The sequence below is a fragment of the Perissodus microlepis genome, chromosome 6 (genome assembly GCF_051167445.1).
Source record: "Perissodus microlepis isolate ML-2025 ecotype Zambia chromosome 6, ASM5116744v1, whole genome shotgun sequence".
NCBI classification, from domain to species: Eukaryota; Metazoa; Chordata; class Actinopteri; order Cichliformes; family Cichlidae; genus Perissodus; species Perissodus microlepis.
Window position 1 is genome coordinate 31,698,344 of NC_140466.1, and position 19,021 is coordinate 31,717,364.

General features: G+C 42.0%; 1 protein-coding gene across 1 annotated transcript; it reads right to left on the minus strand.

Moving 5' to 3' along the window:
• Positions 1-1,479: 1,479 nt before the first annotated feature.
• Positions 1,480-17,308, minus strand: pdgfba (platelet derived growth factor subunit Ba). The gene is made up of 7 exons (XM_084932004.1): positions 16,414-17,308; positions 8,274-8,376; positions 6,256-6,321; positions 5,925-6,121; positions 4,335-5,418; positions 3,429-3,565; positions 1,480-2,486 (listed from the first exon to the last, which is right to left on the minus strand). Exons 1-6 carry the CDS (start codon positions 16,477-16,479, stop codon positions 3,438-3,440), a joined length of 1,644 nt encoding a protein of 547 aa, XP_084788130.1. The 5' UTR covers positions 16,480-17,308; the 3' UTR covers positions 1,480-2,486; positions 3,429-3,437.
• Positions 17,309-19,021: the final 1,713 nt, after the last annotated feature.

The window sequence follows — 19,021 nt, forward strand, 5'->3', positions numbered from 1 at the left end:
ATGAGGCCACCCATTGTAAAAAAAAAAAAAAAAAAAAACACAAACAAAAGAAAAAACCCAAGGCCACAACACCAGCACAGTGTCTCAGGATTCAACATAACTAACAGCGCTCAGGGTATCTTTGGATAGCACTGCAATAGGGCACCAGTAACAGACTAGCAAGGTTGGGTGTTCTGGCAAATCTCAGTCGATCGGCATTGTGCTTCTGTTCCTCATTACACAAAGGAGTAATGAGGAACATTTGATGCTGCATTAAATGCAGCACAAATATATTTAAATATACACAGCAATGTTTGCTTTTCTTATAAGGATTGCTACGAAACAGTAAGAAAGGTGAAAAGAGAACATGTGAGAATGAAAGTGAAACTGAACAGATGTTTTTTCCCTTAGATCAATGAAGATCCATCTTCTAGTTTTATAATACTGTAGGAGACACTGACTGAGTTTCTGTTTCTGTCAGAGAAAGTGAAGTCTTGTGTTGTTTCACCCTGCTCCTTACCTAAGAGACCCTCCAGAGCTACAAGTGTGAAACCACAGAGTTACACTACATGATTGAGTGGGAGGTATGTAGGGGCCAGTCTGGAAGTGGGCCTTTGTGTTGGAACTCAATTAAGAACTTTCCTGGTTGCAATGACCGAGGTACACCCTCTGGTTTATGTGGGAATGTTCTAGAGAAAGTGGAAAGACTCCTTAGCCTTTCTCCTAAGATTTTACAAAAAAACATGCAATATCTTGTTTGTTACTATACTAAATATAGCTAAGCACGGTAATCTTCAAGCTTAGATTTGCAGCCCATCTCCAAGGCAAATTTGCCACATGTGAGCTATTATGAAGTGTTTATACATGTCAGGTCCTGGTAAAGGACATGCTGAGTCATCGTCCTTAAAGAAGAGAATCTGCTGACCGAATTAGCTTTGCAGGGGGAAACCCCCGTTACACAAGAGAATGACATTTAAACTGCTTCTCTTTCTTAAATCATAACGAGTTTCCATGTTGCTGTCTCTACTTGCTATAGTTTCACAACTGTATATTTCAATGAGTTGATTGTTTTACTACTCAAATTTTTTTCTGTTTGCATTCCAGCTCCTTCTCTCTTCTTGTTTTTTCTCGGATGCCATTTCTGCTCCACTCCACCCCCAGCTGAGCCCTCACCCGCTCCCTCCCTTGTCGTTCATCTTCTGGCCATTCCTGCACTGACACCCTCCCTCCCTCGTCTCTCTTTCACCATACGATACTCCTCTGTTGACATGGCCGTCCATGAGTTGCTATAGCAACCAGACATTTCTGCTGACCCCTACCTTGCTTTGCATGACAGAGCTGCAGGACGTGCAGTCATAGGGTGAAGATTATCGGTTCGGTCTGATTTATTGGCGCATGCACACAGCTGAACATGCACGTGAACGTGCACTTGTATTAGGCATGCGTTCACCTCCATTTAGAGACTCAAGCATGCATGAACAGTCAAGTGAAAACAAAATATTCATTCAATATTTTTATTTTATATTAAAAATAACATTCATTACAGTAACAGTTGTACAACCAATAATTATAATCTCAAACAACAATAATTACACTTGAGAACCAGAGGATTTCACATCCCCCCCTTTTTTAAATAAGTTAAGAAATAAAGTTTTTCTTTTTTTCCCCGTGGAGATCATTTTCTAAAAGCATTTATACAATACAGTGTTGGCTATAACTGGCTCACAGCGATCTCTAACAGGCCAGGTCTTTAAGACTTGCTTTAATGTGGATATTCATAGCAGGTTATCTAAGCAGGCATTTAGCTGTTATTCCATTCCATTTTGATCTGGCAGTAGTACAAAATGAGCAGGTTATCGATATTTTCCAGTATATTTAGCTACAGTACACGGTAGAGCACTTCTCTAAAGTCAGTGTTGTATGGTCAGTGTACAGCTACTCCAGTGTTAGATAACTTTAGACGTTTTAGGATAAGAGTAAGGTTTGGCATTGAGGCCTGAGCTGCACTCTGCAGTTTCCAGTTATCACCCCAGTGTAAAAATCCAGTTCTCCACGTCTCCAGTCTCAAATTGAGACCCAAACACTTAACTTCCAAGTCCAAGTCGGGTTCTCCATCTGATGAACCACAAGGTTGAAGTGAAAGGTGTTACAGTCGCCAATCAATGGCTGCAAACTGCAAAAAGAGTCGACTCTGTTTCAGCACCTCACTCACTTCCACTCATCAGTCCAGACTTGTGGACTTGTGGTTCAACCAAATAAAATCCAGTGTGTCAAACACCCTCTGGTCCACAGAGTTCATATGATTGCACTTTTATAAAATCCTTAACGCTGGATGGGCCGCGGCATCTCTGGAGCAGGTGACTCCGTGTGAAGCCGTCCATTGAAAACAGCAGCACTGTTTGCACCCTCAGCTCTGTCCACACAGTCCGGACTGTCCAACGTTTAAGAAACCCATTCTTCTGGTGTTTCCACATTCCTTTGGAGCAATGTTTCTGGCTGAAATCTTCCTGTTAGAAAGGCAAAAGAAAAGTCGGATAAGTCACATACGTTCACTGTCAGCTTTTTGTCTACACTGATATAATATTTACCTAATAACCCTTGGGTTACAGGGTACATTGCATATCCCTACATAATAGGTTTGCCCTTACTTTTACCAAATTTATGTTTTGTTGTTTCTGCGTATTAGCTTTTGAAGCCTGCTGCTGATTCAAGATTCTTTATTCGTCACATGCATAGTTATACAAGTATAACACGCAGCGAAATGTAATACTTGAATCTTGAATTTAAATGCTGGCTGCCACAAAACTCTGAAGACTAAATATGGACAAATTCCTGTATTGCTAATTACTGACAGAACCCAGCAGTGGCAGATGGATTTCAGAATTTTTACATTTAGCGTTTTATCGAACAAAATATTAACACTAGTAATTAAAATAATGGCTCAATTAGTCTTGAAGACGTTTCACGTTTCATCCGAGAAGCTTCTTCAGTTCTAGGGTCAAATGGTGGAGAGACCCAGATTTAACCCCTGTGGGAGTATTCCCCCAGGAGGGGGAATAGGACCCCCTAATGATCCTCTACCTAATCACATGAGCCAAGGGGGAATACTCCCACAGGGGTTAAATCTGGGTCTCTCCACCATTTGACCCTAGAACCGAAGAAGCTTCTCGGATGAGAGGTGAAACGTCTTCAAGCCATTTAAAAAAGAAGACCAGACGCTTTTCTTTCCAAGCTCCTTAGACTACGATGACCTGGATGACTGAGAACCTTCACAGACAATGGCTCAATTATTTTATCAGCGATCCCAGCATCCATTCAGCATCCATTTAAGACTTCCAAGTACCAGTGCACAGATTACCACCCTCACGTTAAACAATATTGTCCCTTCTACAAAGCTTTATATTCACCTCTCTCTTAACCCTTAACCCTGTCTGTCTCCTTGATCTTACCTCGCAGGTTTACATGATCATAGCTCTAATGGCTGCTTTGCTGATGCGTTTGCGGTTCTTCCTCCTGCGGCGTGGTGAAGCGGGACGAAACGGAGGTTTACGGGCTGAAGGCGAAATGGGAGCCGCCGTAGATGAAGCTGGAAGAGATAAAACAGGCAGTAGAAACAGAATGAGTCAACTTTTTTCTGCAGTTGTTTGGCCAAGTTTGAACACAGAACCTTTTCTTGCACAAGTAAGTGAAGCAAAGAATTAACACATGGTATAGAAATTGTGCAGTGGCTCCAATTGTACCCTGCAGGGCACCAGATAACTTTGAAGCCTGTGTAACAAAGCCTGTGGCTGCCTGCAGGTTTTCCCACAGTCAGAAGTTCAGCCTTCTGACTGCAGAGCTCTCAGGGGATTGAGGAAGAATGGCAGGACACATGTGGCCATGTTGTTTAGTCATACATGTACTCTGAGCTGCTTCCTGCCTGGGAACGCGCACGAGGTAAAACTTACAGTGGAGTTGTGTGACAGGTGGCATTTGTTTGCTTGACTGTCAAATTGCATGCAACTTGCTGGAGCGGTGGAACACGAGTAAAGAAAGAGCCGGCTAGATTTTAATGTGGATCCTGACCACGTTCCTTAAAGGTGCAAAATATGAAAAAACAGAGCAAGATATGTCTTTCCAGTAAAAACTAAGATGATTGTTAACACTGAGTACAATCCACACATCCAGGGTGGTGGTGTGTATCCAAAAATCTGTCCAGCAGTGAGTTTGCTTTTCACACCTTCCACTTAAAAATGTATTAAAAAACAATTTGGTTTTTTAATTCAGTTTTCAAAAATGCTGTTTATACACACACACACACACACAGACAGACACACACACAGGCACAGACACATACACACATATTTGAACAGTACCTGTTTTAAATGTAGTTGGCTTTGGTCTCTGGTGAGGATGAAGCGGATGAAGATGAGTCTGCTCATTCGGTTCTCTCTGTACCAGCTCCAGAAGTTTCTGCCTCCTTTCTGCCTCTGTTAAGCGACCGTCCTCACCGGTCACATTAGAGTCTTTTTTCTTCCCCTGATTGGCCAGCTCTGTGGTGGCCGAGTCCCCGCTGTTGGCTGAGCCACTTTCCTCCCTCTCGTTCCCTTCTTTTTGACTGGCTGTTTCAGTCTCAGCCTGTTTGTGATTTGTGACCTCTATACTTTTTTGGCTGGTCACAAAGTCTTTCTGAATGGTTGTTAATGGAAGGGTGGAGGTTTCTTCAAATTTGGGTGGCTCGGTTTGGCTGGCAGGGGGTGAGGCACTGTCTGACTGGGGAGTGTCGAGGCGATACTGCGTTCTCAGCTCTCGGTCCTCCGTTGCTCCGTGGTTGTACTGCTGTGGATAATGTGACTGATGATGATGATGATGCTGATGCTGATGCCTTTGCTGATGCTCTAACAACTGTTGCTGCCTCTTTGTGTGATCGGGATGATGCACTTGGCCCCCACTGTGTGATGTATGCACACCACTTTCCTCCCTGCTCCCTTCAAACCCACTCCCGTGCCCCACTTGCTGTGTACTTCCCATGACACTGTGCTCCGCCCTCGCTTCAGATGGCCAGCTGCTGACCGGCCTGGGCAACCCAGGCTGGGGTATCTGATGCACCCTGGGCTGGGTCCAGTGTACAAGCTGGGTGTAACTGCCATGCTGCCACTGCCTCACCGCCGGCTCACGCTCTTCAGGACCGTAATGCTGCTGGTTGTACTTTAGGTCATCGTGGCGATGGAGGTCGGCCTTGGAGGTCTGAGTCTTGGGTGAAGGGGGCTGAACGAGCCGGGGAACGTGGGAGGACAGTGGCGGCTGTTGTGGGGGAGGTGGAGGAGGAATGGGGTTAGAGGGAACAGATGAGGAGGAAAAGGAGGACAGGCTCTGGCACCTGCAGCTGACGTGATCTTCCACTGGGATGATGGGTTTTTCATAATGGGGCTTCTTGTTAATGTACTGTATCTTTATCACCTGGCAAAAAAAAGTGGAAAAAGATCACAAAATTAGCACAACTGATTGTGATTTAAAAAAAAATCAGAAATACAGAACTAAACTATGAAATTATCTCTGTATTTGTATTGAGGAAGTTTTTGAATGAGTAGCAAAGAGCTCTAATTGCTGTTGACACTTTCAGACACGTTAGCATTTCCAGGCTATTTGATGGATCCTAGTCAAGACTTGTTTTCTCTTTTTAAAAAGAAAAAAATGTTGATTTACCTGTTCTTTAAGCGTCGTGCATAGACTCAGGTTGCAAATAAATTAACAATGTCAGTCTAAGTCACTTCAGGCAATCAAATAAAAATCACAACTCAGACCTTAGGCAAGCTTTTAGCCTTTGTACTCCTTTAAACTGGCTAATATGTTATATAATTCTGTAAATGTGCATCCAAAACCATATATTAGACAATATTAACCACTCTCAGTAACCTCTCAGTTACTCCCTGAAGTCATTAATGGGAGCTGCATGATCTGCATACCTGTAGGTATCTGGTGGAGGTGACTATAGGGACACACTCCATCCGTGGACTGTTGCAGCAACCTGAACACCGCTGCACCTCCACACATGGCGGCCACAATAAGAAGTTGGCATTGCGGCGATCTAGCATAGACCTCGTTACTTCCATCACCTCTGTTCGCACTTTACAGGCCGCCTGCTGGGCTGGCTGCGCCTCCACTGTTAGGAGAGAAGAGAGGCAAGGGCAAGGATGAATTTGTGAGTTATAGTAGAACTAGCATACAAGGAAAAAAAAATTAAAAATAAATAAATTAATGATTTTGAGGGATAAAAAGGTAGATGCAGAAACTTACCAAGACTTCTAATGTAGCGACCATGGGTGCCTTTTGGGAGAATATCATGCACGTCCTCTTCCTCTTCTACAAGAGAAGAAAGGAGAGGGGATCAAAGGATGAGAGTTAGCAGTGAACTTAATAGCAGTCTTGGGTAAAATTAAGCAAGCACAGGCAACAGAAACCCTGTATAACATGCAAGTCCGTTAGGGCAGTTTTTAGCCAAACTCATTGTTCACTACACAAAGGAAGCCATTTTTTTCCTCCACTAAAACAATTAGGCTATTTTCTGCTACAATTTGTCTCGCTGCTGTCAAGAATACTGTTGAGGCAAGATATGAGCAGTTAAATATAGCTCATGCATGGAACTGTGAGCGTATGTTTGCACTCTCACATATGTCGTCATTTCACACTCTACCCTCTAAGCCCTAATTATATCCCTGGGTATAGATTGCATGTGGCTACTCCGTGTGTCTACGTGCAGTACATTAATGTATGAAGTGCTATTTGGCAGCACAAATTAATTGCCTGGTTCAGACACAGAGCAGATCGTTAGGTTCTCAGAAGCTAATTTCTCATTTTATCTGAATATTTGTCTGTTTCTAATTGGATTGGAGAGCTGAATCTTGTTGTCCTCATTCATATATTAATATCTGACTCATTTAATTTTTGCTAGCTGGCTAATCAGCAGGCTGTATAGCTCATTCTGCTAATTCTGATAGCATTTTATTTCATGTTAAATCTCTTTCTGAGGGCCAAGACTTTCATGTTTTTATTAACGTGAGTACATATATTTACTCAGCGATAACAAGAAACTCTTCTGCAGAGAAAATGGAAAATGCAAAACTGAGAAAAATATATTTCTGAGCATAGCATAATGCTAATGAACGTGTGCCTAAATGCTAACAGTAACAATACTAGCCTTGCTAGCATTTTAGCTAACAAAAAGAATGGTAACAATAGCATTTCACATGATGGTGTTTACGCCAGTTTCACATCATACAGCAGTCTTCAACTGTTCAACTCTTTGCCTCATTGATTTTAAACACAGCATTATTGTTTATTATTGTGTATTGTATTTATCAATACACAATAAAAGTTTAATGGATAATTTGCACTAAATACAAAGTACAGCTCAGGCTTACGTCACTCATTCTGAAGATGTCAAACAACTTTTGTACCCTATTTGTGCAGGAAAAAGCCCAAACGTTAACCATTCAGTAGTACCAGAGAAAAATTCAGTGATTCAAGTTTGGAACAAAGCAAACTTAAATAAGATAGACCTGAAGCAGAGTTCCAACATCCACTGAGTCATGACAGAATTTAAGATGCTGAACAATTAAATTTGAACACTGGCATTGCTTAAAAAAAGAAAATAAAAATAAGCAGTAAAATGAGTCATTTGTACTTTGTCATCTCAGAATCTTGATAAAACTAAAACTCAAAAAATCACTGGCTTCAGCCAAAAAAGGGAAAAAATAGTTTGATCTGCCATAAAAACAAACTTTGAGTCACTTCCTCGTGTCCTGTTTCTGAGCATCCTTCCCATTGCTGGTTCCTCTCTGTGGTTGACGTTATGTCACTGCTTTATTTATGCATTATGGAATGATCAAAAGTCTTTCTATTAATATATGTATCTGTGACTTGAGTCCTCTAAAGGGTAAGACTATAATTAATTTTTTAATCACCCGCTGGTGCGCATTTGTGGGCAACTTAGTTTGGACTGTTTGAGGGTGCAGGCATAGCGGGGGAGGTCTGTGTCTGTTATACAAACATCCATAACTCAAAATCAAGAGAGGAATCCAGAGCAGGAGAACAATGTAGTGACCTTGTGTTGAAGGCTTCTCTCTCTCTCTCTCTCTCCTTTTCAGTTTGTCAAACACACAAGGTCACTGCTACTCTCTCCTCCCATCTTTCCTCTTGTCATCAAACTGCTCTGTGGGTACACCCAAATGCTTACCTCCTCCACGTCAGTCTTATTACTTTCTGTATATGTGCGTGTGTGCGTGTGTGCATGTGTGCATTGTGGTCATTAGTACCTATTGCATCGGTCTCCTCCTGCAGAAGTAGCTTCAGGTCTTCCACAGAGGAGATGGGAGAGTTCCTCACCAGGTCGACCAGAGATGAAGGGAGTGGATCGCCCTGTTGAGACAAACACAAGCATTTGTAGTAAATCATAATAATTTGCTTGGAAACGACTTCTATTGTGAGGTAAGCCCTACAGCAAATAGAACACACATGGATACATGGAGGTTTTTGAATTTCAGCATCTTTCTCAAAGTGACTTTGATACGCAAGATTACCAAGCCGCTAATCAAAGTGACATTGCATCCTGTTCAATTCAATACCCAAAAGAGAGACGAAACCCCAACAACAGATAACCCCAGAGTGAGCAGGCACCTTGTGACAGTGGGAAGGAAAAAATCCCTTTTAACAGGAAGAAACCTCTGGCAGAACCATGTGGAAGAGAGCCAGAGATGAATGATAAAAAACTAATGACTAAATGCAGAGTAGTGTATAAACTCACGGAGAATGAAAAGAGGTGAGTCAAGAAGAAACACGCAGTGCATCATGGGAAACTTAACTGATGTGTGTCCCAATCAGGACTTCCACACCAAATACATCGTCCTTCTTGTCACATACTTTGCTAAAGGTTGAGGCATGTTTAGGTAAGGGAAATGGTGCTTCATATGTTCATATAAAGTTATACAAAGAAGTACTCCCCAGGATCTGTAAACAAACTATGATATCTGCTTTAAGGCAGTTTTTTCTCACTTTGTATGTTTGCCTATCAGGAGATAGCTCTACAAGTCAAACCTAAACTGCCCCTTTTCCCTTCTCAATTAGCAGCGTGGATATTTTGCTAGTGAAACAAAGCTGGTGTCAAATGCCTTGTCACAAAACCTGCACGACTCCAACACCAGCACAAGAACTTTATTGGCTGTTCGAGGGCTAAAGTCAATCTTGAATTGCAATTAGCTACATGTCTTGTTTGGGAAGGAAATGCAGGTCTAGTCTGGGTTTCAAGTCCAAGAGCCTGACCCTGAACTGTGGCACAGTTATTATTTTACACAGGAGGCAGGGAGTGTCCTCTTTGTAGAGGAAAGAATGCATTCACGGGAAAACAGCACCACACATATACACCATGAATACACGGGCTCGCTGTGTTTTAAAGATCTTCGATTAATTTGGGTGATTATTTCCCACAATGCCAAATGAGGAAGAGGATTGACGTGCATGAAACAGCAGAAGACAGTTGCAAATGTATCACAACAGTTACACAACTAGACAGAATTGTGCGCTGGCGGATTGAGAGAGACACGAGGGCTGGCGTACAATATCTCAGTCCTTGATCTCCAGTTGAAATTTGCTCCACTTTCGCTTCCTCCATCAAAGGAAATGATGGTTGTGATTGGTGTTTGTTGCTCCCTCCTTGGCCGTTTACCCACAAGGACTATTTTCCCCTTTTCTCTGAATCAATCCTGACCATTTTTGTTCTTTTAGTTCAGTTGCAGTCCACCAGCCTAAACCATGAAGTTTGTGTGGTAAAACAACACAAAAAGGAATGAAAAATATCCTTTAAGTTATGCAAGAAATCTCATTATCACTCGAAAAAAAAATAAAAAAAATAGAGAGAGAGAGAAGTCATGTAATAATGAATGAAGTTTTGATGAAAAGTACTGCACGATTTCATTACGGATTTAGCGTCGCTGTTTTTAAGGGCAGACCCTTGTGGTTTCTTTATCGAGATCAAAGGCGGATGACTCAAAAGTCATTGGCACATTTTGCTGTGGTTGGCTCTAAGTTCGCGCTATCTCCAAGCAGTTGGAATAACACTTCATAGTGTCACATGCCAGAAAAATGCCAAAACAAATCAGGCAGTGTTATGATCATGTGGATAACTCTCAGAGAGAGACGGGAAAATGAAAGCAGCGAAGTAGATACTGTCTCTTTAATGATGATGAAAAAATGTGTGGCCGTAAACATGTTTATATTATCCGTTTTATCTCCCGTGAACACTTCAACTGCAGCAGTCATCACGATCAGGATCTCTCCTGACACAGCTAGTCAGGTGAGTTTTATGTAAAACCAGACTTGTGTCTTTACAGATTTACTGTCCAATTTCTCAATGTGTCTCCTATGGTTTTGTGAAGCTTATTTGCAAATGCAAAGGTCCCCAAACTTGAGACGTTTCTTATGATTTTAACAGTAAACCGATCTTTCTGATGAGGTGCACTCAAGGGGCATCATCAGTGTGCACCCTCTCTGCTTTATTCCGTTCTACATTTCAAAGCAGCCATTTTCAGTTAAAATTCTGCACCTAAATTGAGGAGAAGCATCATTAATGTTGTTAGGAGCACCCGTGTTAGGTTTTTCCACACACACAAGTGCAAAGATTCAGATCTTCACTCTGATTATATTTGATTTGCAAGTCTGGAACAGCTGTGTTAATGCTGCAGACATCTAGAAGAGGCAGAGCAGCTCATCTGTTAATTAGAAGGTTGGTGGCTCGACTGGCTCCTCCAGTCAACGTCCTAAAGTATCCTTACGCAAGATACTGAATCCTGAGTTGTTCACCGGAGTGTGAACGTTTGATAGAAAGCACTTGGACACAGACAAAGAATCCTTGTATGAATGTGTGTGTTTATGAGAGACGTTGTATAAAAGAGTAGAAGAGCACCACACAAGAATCAGTCCATATCTACCATCACAATAAAGAACCTTCCATCTCCATCTTTCACCTTCTTAGCCTTTACATGTTTTACATGTGCTTCATGCAGGCTAAAAATAAGTCAATACAGACTTAACAAGCAATTGAAACCCTACCCTCCCAGGTAAGGCCCTGCTGGACTGCTGAACCTGCAATTAGCCAAATCCAAGCCTACCATCAGTGGACAAGATTTTCTAAAGCTTCAAAACAAAGCTAAGAGGCAGTGCAGTGGCCTAGCTCCCTCTCAAACTACCTGATGACAGTAGGCTCAGTGATCACTGTGGTTTTTATTTGTTTGCTTCTTTGTTGCCAAAAAGACTCCCCGTTTGTCATGAATATACCAACACTGTCTCTCAGATGAGCTGACAGATATGACTGTATACACTCTAAGAATAAATAAATTAGTCAGTGTAACATCTCCTTCTCCTCACCCCCAACCGGTCACAGCCGGTGGCTTCCCCTCTCTGAGCTGGGATCTGCAACATGCTTCTTCCTGTTAAAAAGGAGTTTTTCCTTCCCACTGTCACCAAGTGCTTCATAATAGGGGGTTTTGTCTGTATTATTGTAGGGTCTTTACAATATAAAGCTCCCTGAGGTGACTAATGTTGTGATTTGGCGTTATATAAATACAACTGAATTAAAATTAAAATCAATGTTTTCCTTAGGATGATCACCTGTTTAAAGTCTATCCTCTGTCTGATCCAGAATGATTTCTTTTATCATCATTTCATAGCCTCCTATACGTTCATTTCCCCGACTAGCTTTCTGTTCTTTTGTCTCCTTCTGTCTGCTTTGTGGGCGTTGATGGCTCAGGACACCTGGATGACTTTCACGAGCCATTGGCTGACCTAGTTAAGCAAACACACATACACATACTCACAGTCTCTTACACACGCAACCTCGCCCCCTCTTTTCCCATTTATGTACAGATGCTTAACCACTTAACTGTCTGCCAAATTTGTCCAGCGAACACTGCCACAAACTTGCACTCACACAGGCTGTTTCCACTATGCAAGAAGCTCTCATTACAGCCCTAGTGCTAATTGCAAATGCACACAAACACATGCAGGCACAAACACTCACAGAGAAATTAGAGAGCTGAGCAGTGAGACAGGGAATAGTTTCTCACTTGGACATGCAACAACCCCCTGGTTATAAAAATAAGGAACACGAATGAGAGGACAAGTTAAAAACAGTGGTTTGAGCAGAAAATCGCTCAAATCGCTCAGCACAATAAATTAAATATCCTGGCTTATACAAATCTATTTTCTGCTGAGTGTGTGTGGCTGAGCTTATGGGTTAAAATAAGCGTATATAGGATGTCACGGTCTGCGAGGAGGTCATACACACATTCGTGATAACACACTGCATGGGGCCTGTGAGGAAGCCTGGAAGGCAAAGAGTTTGCATGGAATGTTTGAGGAGAAAGGCGAAGTGTAATGGAATGTAATTATGGGGCCAGCTGACTGCTCTCTCTCTCACACACACACACACACACACACACACACACACACACACACACATAATCAGAAGTACAGACCCTGGAAAAAAATAAACACAAAATAACAGCAAATCTATATCTGTGACTACTGACTCATAATCACACTGTGGTATCACAACACATGCCTCCTTTTATCAAAGATGAGGCAGACTGCCAACTTACTACTGCATAAACTGATAGACTTGAAGACAACAGTGGGAACTCTCTCACTTACGCACAAATATACAAACAAGCTGAATACAAAGATCATGACCGCCACCCAACACACACACACACACACACACACACAATCCAACCATGACTGCAGAGATGAGGGTACGGATGATGGATGGAGAGCCAACATGAGGACAAAGGGAAGCGGACGGGCGGGAGAAGAGATGAGCTGAGATGGATAGAATAAGAAGGAGGAGGAGATGTGAACAAAGTGACTGCAGCCACACAAGTCTGACAATTACAGCAAGTGCCACTTCTATAATTTGGCGGCTTTTAAGTGAATCTTGTATTTGCACGTTGCGTAATAAATTAATCAAAGCGCACTGAAAACTCAAGGGAGTTCTTCTACACACACATTATTTGCACAGTAACCGAAAGGTGGAAATAATAACTTAATTAGCCATTTAGTCACTTGTCAAACAAAATTGAGAGATCGTCTTTCCTCTCAGCTCCTCACTTGTGAGCTGCTGCTTCTCTTTGTCTCAGTAGTCTTGTTTGGATTTTGGCCTGACAGTTTTGCCCAAGCAATTTTAAACATTTCACTCCAAATACAGTTGAATTAATGATAAAAATAATAAAAAATAATAATAGACTTCAACCACTCAGGATAAGTCTTCAGTATGTAAGGGGCTAGTAACCTGTTTCAAAGTAAAAGCCTGACTGCTATTTTATTAACTTCTTTTTTATCTTTATGGGATTGCTCAGTAGGTAGAGCAGTGGCCCCATGATCAGAAGGTCAGGGATTCAAATCCACTGAATGGCTACCCTGAGGTATCCCTGAGTAAGGTACTGTCCCTGCACATTGCTCCCCGGGTGCTAGATTGGTGGCTGCCCATTGCTTCACTGTGTGAAATGCAGAGAGGCATTTCCCCACAGGGATCAATATATTATTATTACGGTGGCCCTGAGAGGTCAAAACACTGTAACTTAAGAAAGCATCACCAAATTAAAAAATACTGCAAAAGTAAACTAAACTATATTAGAGCTGGTTTTAATGCAATCATATTAAAAAGCTAGAAGTGAACCCTCCAATGGTAGCCCACAAAACAACGGCGGCATCGCAGTGGCTACTGTCATCTTTTATATACAGTCTACAATATTTCCATTGTTTTTCATTTTCATTCTGCATTACATAAGACTGACTTTTCTCTAAAAATGAACTGCACAGGCTTACAAACAAATACTCTTATGTGCCACTGCACTTTTTCTATTTGACACACATGCACTCACTCAGAGGCATAACCCCTCTGCAGTACACACAAATACAAAAAAACACAAGCACATATGTCCGCTAACACATACACAGCTACGCCCGGTCACGTATCCAGATGTGCACACACACCACAGAAATACACACACCACTACACGGGACACAAAGTCCATGAAATCCCTGGCAGATTAGTTGTTGTTCTTATGTAAAATGGATCAAGCCGACAGGCAGCAGCAGCAAATCATCCCCGCTCGCCCGCAGAGACAATAGTCAGACAACAACCTGTTCAGGAGCCACCAATCAGCATCTGTGATTTGAACGGCAGAAGATGAAAGAATTAAGTTCTGACCTGATGCGTGGGGGCTTTTGTGTATTTGACTCCAGTTCCATTTAAATGGATTTTTAAAAAATGAAATGTAACAACTCTGTGTGTGCATTCACACTTGTACCTGTTTCATGCATGATGATGCAAAAGAAGTGACAGTTTGACTGCATTACCCTTTAACAGCAGGCAGAAAAAACAGTTCTTGCCGCATAAATTAAAATAAAGATTTGGGGTTTAACTGATAACATCAACCTGCAATGTCACGATGTAGCTGGATTACCTGCGTGTGAGTGGTGTTTTCCACCAACAGATGTGACCAAACTAAGACAGCCAAAGACTTCATTTTGTAACGAGTGGGCCAAACACTGAGAGATACACTGACTTAACAAGTAAATTCATAATGCTAATAAACCCAAGTGTGCTGGCCTACAATCTAGGGGCCACAAATCTAACTCCCACCGTACTTGGGTTCAACACAGTGAAGTTACTGAACCTCTGAAGCAGTAGCACACTGTCAAAGGTGAACTGTGCAACACTGAAGCCTTCGTTTATTCAGAGTAAATGTTCTAAGTGTATAAAGGAAGACTCCATTTGTTGGTTCCAACCCTTACAGGATGATGTGGTTTTGAGGAAGAGAACCTGAGATTGGTAAAAAGGAGATCACACAAAATTTCAGGTCAACTAAGGTCTAGTCACACTTTCATTCACCTCAACGGTGTTACAACGCAAACAATGTATATACTGCATATATGCATGTACTGAGTTGCCTTGGACAGAGCTCACCATGTAGGAGGCTATCCTGAATAGAAGTGTTAACACGACTAAGTGTGACATTCATGCAACACTGGGCTAGATCTTTTGGCATGTTAACTGTGACACTATATTTCTTGTATCAACTTAATCGTTGAGTTTAAGCAGAGCTAAAAATGTAGCTTGACCTTACTCAAATAACACTCACGGGGGTGTTTAGAAGGTGCCAACATTTTTTGTGATTTAGATGTGGATTATTTTTTTCCAGGGCTCCAGGGAAACAAATGAATGACACTGCGAAACACTTGTGCACCATCTCGTAAGGGAAGTCCCAGCTGGTTAAATATTCTTGTGATCATGATTATGTGCTAAAGTGGTCCACAGCAAGTCCAAACAATTACAACTACTACATATGTATAAGATATTTACACATTATGTTTTGGTTTTTTTTACTGTAATTATACATGTACAGTCTTTATTTGGCCAACTATGCATTTCTGTTCGCAGAGATATACATAGCAGCTGGAAAAATGCCTTAAAGAATCAATTCCATAGAAAGATGATTTTAAAGGTGTGGCAGCAGAGGCCCTTGGTGTATTTGCCATGACAACAAAAACAACAGCTATGTTGATGGATGGATTTTGGCTCCAGCTCTTTAGACTGGTATAACTCCTGATGCTGGGCCACTAGCCAAGGCCCACCCTCAACCTGGCTTCCCCGCTCTCTCTGTGACACTGTTACTCTCAATACATCGGGAATATGACCTTCTCAAAACGTGACAGACAGAGAAGTAGATAATGCACAAGCTGCAGAGGCACAGAGGTAATTGAACAGACTCGTGCACAGGTTCACCCATATAAACACACAAACTGTACATTTTCTCTTTTACTTGGCCCATAATGTGTAACAGGAAACATCCACCAACCGTTCGCAGAATCACCTCAGGGAGTAATATATGTCAAACACATACTCACAAGTCAAGAATTCACGTTGGCTCACTATGTGACATATCAGAGTCTGAACATGAACTCACAACTGTGTTGACGGTTGTGTTCACTGATATTAGATCCTACCTTTGGAAAACTGTATTCTCAGGTTAGTAACGATCAGAATAAGAAAGATATCCCTGCCAGTCCCATCCAAAACATCTACGTGCTAATGGTTTCAAACTCATGACCTTTTGCAGGCTTCTCAGTGTGTCCTGGATGTCTCACGGGTGACCCTAAAGCCAACCATTTTTCCCACGCAGACATAATGTTTAAGCCTTTAAATTAAAAAAAACGGACAAAAGTTTTGCTACAAATATAAAATACCAATCTTAAATCAAAATTAATTTTGTTGTGGTTGCTTTTCAAGACAGATCACCTCGGTCTTACTACCTCCATCATCCTTAAATCAACAGTGCGACTATATTAATTCTTAGCCTGTGTCCTCTCGTAAATATTTACCAGCACGTCCCACAGTCTTACCTCAGCGCTGCCGAGCCGGAGACGGGCCGCCAAAAGCGCAGCCAGCACCAGGACCCAGGACCTCATGTTTCCGCCCAGCCAGAGGAGCCGCAAGCGACCGGCTGGGCATTTAGCACTTCGGTGTCCAATCCCCCGGCTGCACCGAGCGTCCTCCCGGTGTTGTGTGCTGACCTCTGGTGCAAAGCACGCACTGTTAAATATCCCAAAATGTGTCACTGCCTACAAGCGCCGCTTGTCCAAATGTTTGCTCACGGTGACTCACGCGCAGGCTAGACGTCTGACTCTGTCCATACCGCTTTTTTAGAAAACTCGGGAGACGTCAAGGGTACCTTACAGTGCGCTAAGTGCGTAACGCCGGGTGTTGGGAAACAACAAAAAATGCAGCAACACAGTTCCTGTTATATCAGCATGTAATGCAAAAGACAGTCCAAATAACGTCCTCCAAATATGTAAATAAAAAGATTCGTGCGCGTGTGCCAAGGTGTTCGATTCGTCCACTTTCTGGATAAGAAAAAAAAATCCAGTAAAACTGATTAAATCGCAAGTTCTCGCTCCAAAACTGCAGTTAAATGTAACAATGGTGCAACTTCATGGTAACATTTTGAGCCCCACATCTCCAAAGGTCCGTGCGTAAAAGTTGGTTCACCTTGGACTTGCGCGTCGCGCGTAATTCTCTGGACTCTGCTGTGAAATAAAAGTCAGATTGTTCTTATCCCAGCGCGGTTTATCTCACTGCAAAACCCGAGCGTGTTTCTCGTTAATAGCGGCTCTTTTATGTCTCCTGCGTGTCTGTTCCTCCTCCGGGCGCTCGCACGCTCGTTCATCCGCTGGATCAGGTTGTTCTCTCCCGTCGTGCCTCTCTCCTCTCTGATTGCGACTCGAGCGGCGAGTCGCTTTTCCGAATCGAAACAGCTTGAAGTTTAATAATCAAGCTGGACTGATGGAATGAACTCGTACCGGAAAGCATCTGATTTTAAATTTTAAAAATAAACTATTCGTGTTTTGATAGTCATTCAGCCTCGTATTTATCATGATATAGCGATATTCTACGTGGGAATCCACTCAAATCACGAATTTCCACTAAATTCTAAGACACAGCGTTTCATTTATTAATATATATGGCGTGGGAAAATTTTATTTTGAAGGTTTCCCTGCGGAAGTCGGTATCCTTATGTTGCCAAGTTGCAATTGACGTAAAAGTCGTAAAATTTTCTCCGGGGGTTCAGTTTTCTCGTTTTTGCCACCTTCTTATTAGTCGCAAGGAAACCCAAGAGCCTGTGGGTGCTCTTAAAGGGAAAGTCTGTACTATAATAGATCGAATATTATTTTCCATCTGAATAAATCTCAGTCTCAGTCTCTGTCTCTGTTCATAATGTCAAACTGTCATATTTGGTGACAAAGTCTTTACGCCATATATTAAAATGCAGCTGTGTGGTTCAGCTGGGGAATTTTTCCTTTCATCTCAGTGAAAATCCACTGCGGCACTTTTAGAATATGAGAAAGAGAAAAGAGATGTGTTCAGCAAATTCAGCCCGCTTTATAAAGTTAAGAGTCAGTGCTCAAACAAACAGTTTCACTAAAAAGTCTAAGTATTTGCTGTGATCTGGTTGGATTATAGTTTAGATTGAACGATTGGGAGTGGGGGTTAGCAAACAGCACAAACCAAACAGAAGCAGAAAGTCCAGACAATCCTTTGATTGCATTTTGAAAGCACTTCATTGGCTGCGCTGCTTCAGTTGTTTAGACAAGGTGAACTCCACCTGTTACCAAGATAGAGATGGACTGTCTGTCAGACACATTAAAAAAACGACAAATTTAGATTTCTTGCTCTACCGAGAATGTCAGAATGTGCAAAATATGCAAAATAGCTTGGTTTGTCCTCACACACCGCCGCAGCATCACGACAAGCTGATTCTTATCACGTTTGTTTCACATGTTTTCAAAAGGACTGCAGGAAAATTATTTTTCATCCTGCTGAGATAAGCCGTCAGCACTTTGAATATCTAAAAGTACTAGTAAGAGTTACATTATCCTCTGGTACAGAACTTTACCTACAAGGCTTTAAAGATGGACTATTATGGCATGTTTCTCTTTTTCTTTTTAAAAAAGAGCATCAAAGGGCTTTATTTTACTGGCCTTTAGAAAGTCATCCTGCTCTATTGGGGAGAAAAAACTATTTTTGTTTTGAACTGAGAAGCTTGGTGACTTGAAGATAAATGCACTCTCGCTGTAGACAGTGAATGTTTTCCAGGAAGCTCATTTTGGGGTCATGGCTTGATGGACCACTATGGAAGCCGGGAGTCACATTAGATTCTTCCTCACTGCTGAGGAAAGACAGAGGAAGCAGGCATCCCTCTTTAGCTATTCTTAGACCGCATGCACACACATGCACGTATACTTACACACTAGCAAATTGGCAGACCTTGGGATCACTCTGCTGTCAATGACAGGATGAAGTGTGACCTTTCAAATGTAATAATGAAAGCATGGTGCATATACAGTTTGTGTGCATGTATCAACTTGAAAGCGTATCACGTTTACAGCGCTGCTTGCTGTCAGTTCTGAAGGTTCAGCATAAAATTCCTGGTATGTCAGACAGGAAGGATAC